At 67.2% G+C, this 1,579-nt stretch overlaps 1 protein-coding gene across 1 annotated transcript; it reads right to left on the bottom strand.

Moving 5' to 3' along the window:
* Nucleotides 1-4: 4 nt before the first annotated feature.
* On the bottom strand, nt 5-1,559 carry LOC108355666 (DNA-directed RNA polymerase II subunit RPB1-like; the record flags this gene model as incomplete). Its single annotated transcript, XM_017606815.1, has 1 exon — nt 5-1,559. A coding segment is annotated over one exon (1,555 nt), but the record flags the coding sequence as incomplete, so codon positions are not given.
* Nucleotides 1,560-1,579: the final 20 nt, after the last annotated feature.

Below are 1,579 nucleotides of genomic sequence, written 5' to 3'. Positions count from 1 at the left end.
CAGCCGGTCGATTCGGTGAAGTTCGCCGAGGAGGCGTAGTAGTCGTCGAAGGTGTTCACGCCGCGGAAGGTGGGGAAGCGACGGGAGAGGCCTCGGCGGTAGGCGCTGCTCGGCGCGGAGTAGCTCGGAGCGGGCGCAGAGTACGATGGGGCGGGGGCAGAGTAGGATGGAGCGGGAGCAGAGTAGCTCGGAGCGGGGGCCGAGTATGAGGGCGCTGGGGCCTGGTAGACGGGCGCCGTCAGGTTGTACGACTCGACCTTCTTCGAGTACGACAGCTGTGGGCTGCTGTACGAGGCAGCCGGTGCCGAGTAGCTGGGAGCGGGAGCTGAGTAGGAGGGAGCTGGGGCAGAGTAGCTGGGAGCTGGGGCAGAGTAGCTGGGAGCAGGGGCGGAGTAGCTGGGAGCTGGGGCAGAGTAGCTGGGAGCCTCATAAGCGGGTGCTGGTGCCGAGTAGCTGGGGGCCGGTGCCGAGTAGGATGGAGCCGGAGCTGAGTAGCTCGGCGCTGGGGCTTCGTAGGCTGGCGCCGGGGCCGAGTATGATGGAGCTGGGGCAGAGTAGCTAGGAGCCGGGGCTGAATAGCTCGGTGCGGGAGCAGAGTAGGATGGAGCAGGTGCCTCATAGGCGGGGGCCGGAGCAGAGTAGCTGGGAGCCGGTGCTGAGTAGGAAGGAGCAGGGGCGGAGTTGCTGGGAGCGGGGGCCGAGTATGATGGTGCAGGGGCAGAATAGCTCGGGGCGGGTGCCTCATAAGCTGGGGCCGGTGCCGAGTAGCTGGGAGCCGGTGCCGAGTAGCTCGGTGCTGGCGCAGAGTACGAGGGAGCGGGGGCTTCATAGGCTGGGGCTGGCGCATAGCTAGGAGCCGGTGCCGAGTAGGATGGCGCAGGAGCAGAGTAGCTCGGAGCTGGGGCAGAGTACGAGGGAGCCTCATACGCTGGCGCTGGTGCCGAGTAGCTGGGGGCCGGAGCCGAGTAGGATGGGGCAGGAGCATAGCTGGCTGGTGCCTCATAAGCCGGGGCAGGGGCAGAGTATGAAGGAGCTGGGGCGGAATAGCTGGGAGCAGGGGCCGAGTAGCTCGGGGCGGGAGCAGAGTAGCTGGGAGCCTCGTAAGCAGGGGCAGGGGCCGAATATGAGGGCGCTGGAGCAGAGTAGCTCGGTGCCGGGGCAGAGTACGATGGAGCCGGGGCAGAGTACGACGGAGCGGGAGCAGCGTACGATGGTGCTTCATAAGCCGGGGCCGGTGCGGCGTAGCTTGGGGCCGGGGCAGAATAGGCGGGCGCCGGTGCGGCGTACGACTTTGGTGCCTCGTAGGCGGGGGCGGGAGCGTAGACGGGCGCCGGTGCGGAGTACTTGGGCTGCTCGTACTTGGGCTGCTCATACTTGGGCTGCTCGTACTTGGGCTGCTGGTAGCTCTCCGCCTGGTAGGTGGACTTCTGGTTGTAGTTGGACTGGGCGCTGTACTGCTGGGTGGATCGCTTGTAGCTGCTGCCGTAGCTGGCCGGTGCCTCGTACGAGGGAGCCGGGGCGTACGATGGCGCAGGGGCGTATGAAGGCGCCGGGGCGTATGAAGGGGCAGGGGCGTAAG

This window comes from Rhagoletis zephyria, unplaced genomic scaffold (genome assembly GCF_001687245.7).
Source record: "Rhagoletis zephyria isolate East Lansing unplaced genomic scaffold, Rhagoletis_zephyria_1.1 Rzeph_scaffold_48291, whole genome shotgun sequence".
NCBI classification, from domain to species: Eukaryota; Metazoa; Arthropoda; class Insecta; order Diptera; family Tephritidae; genus Rhagoletis; species Rhagoletis zephyria.
The sequence above is the reverse complement of the archived record's forward strand: the minus strand, read 5'-3'. Positions and strand labels throughout refer to the sequence as shown.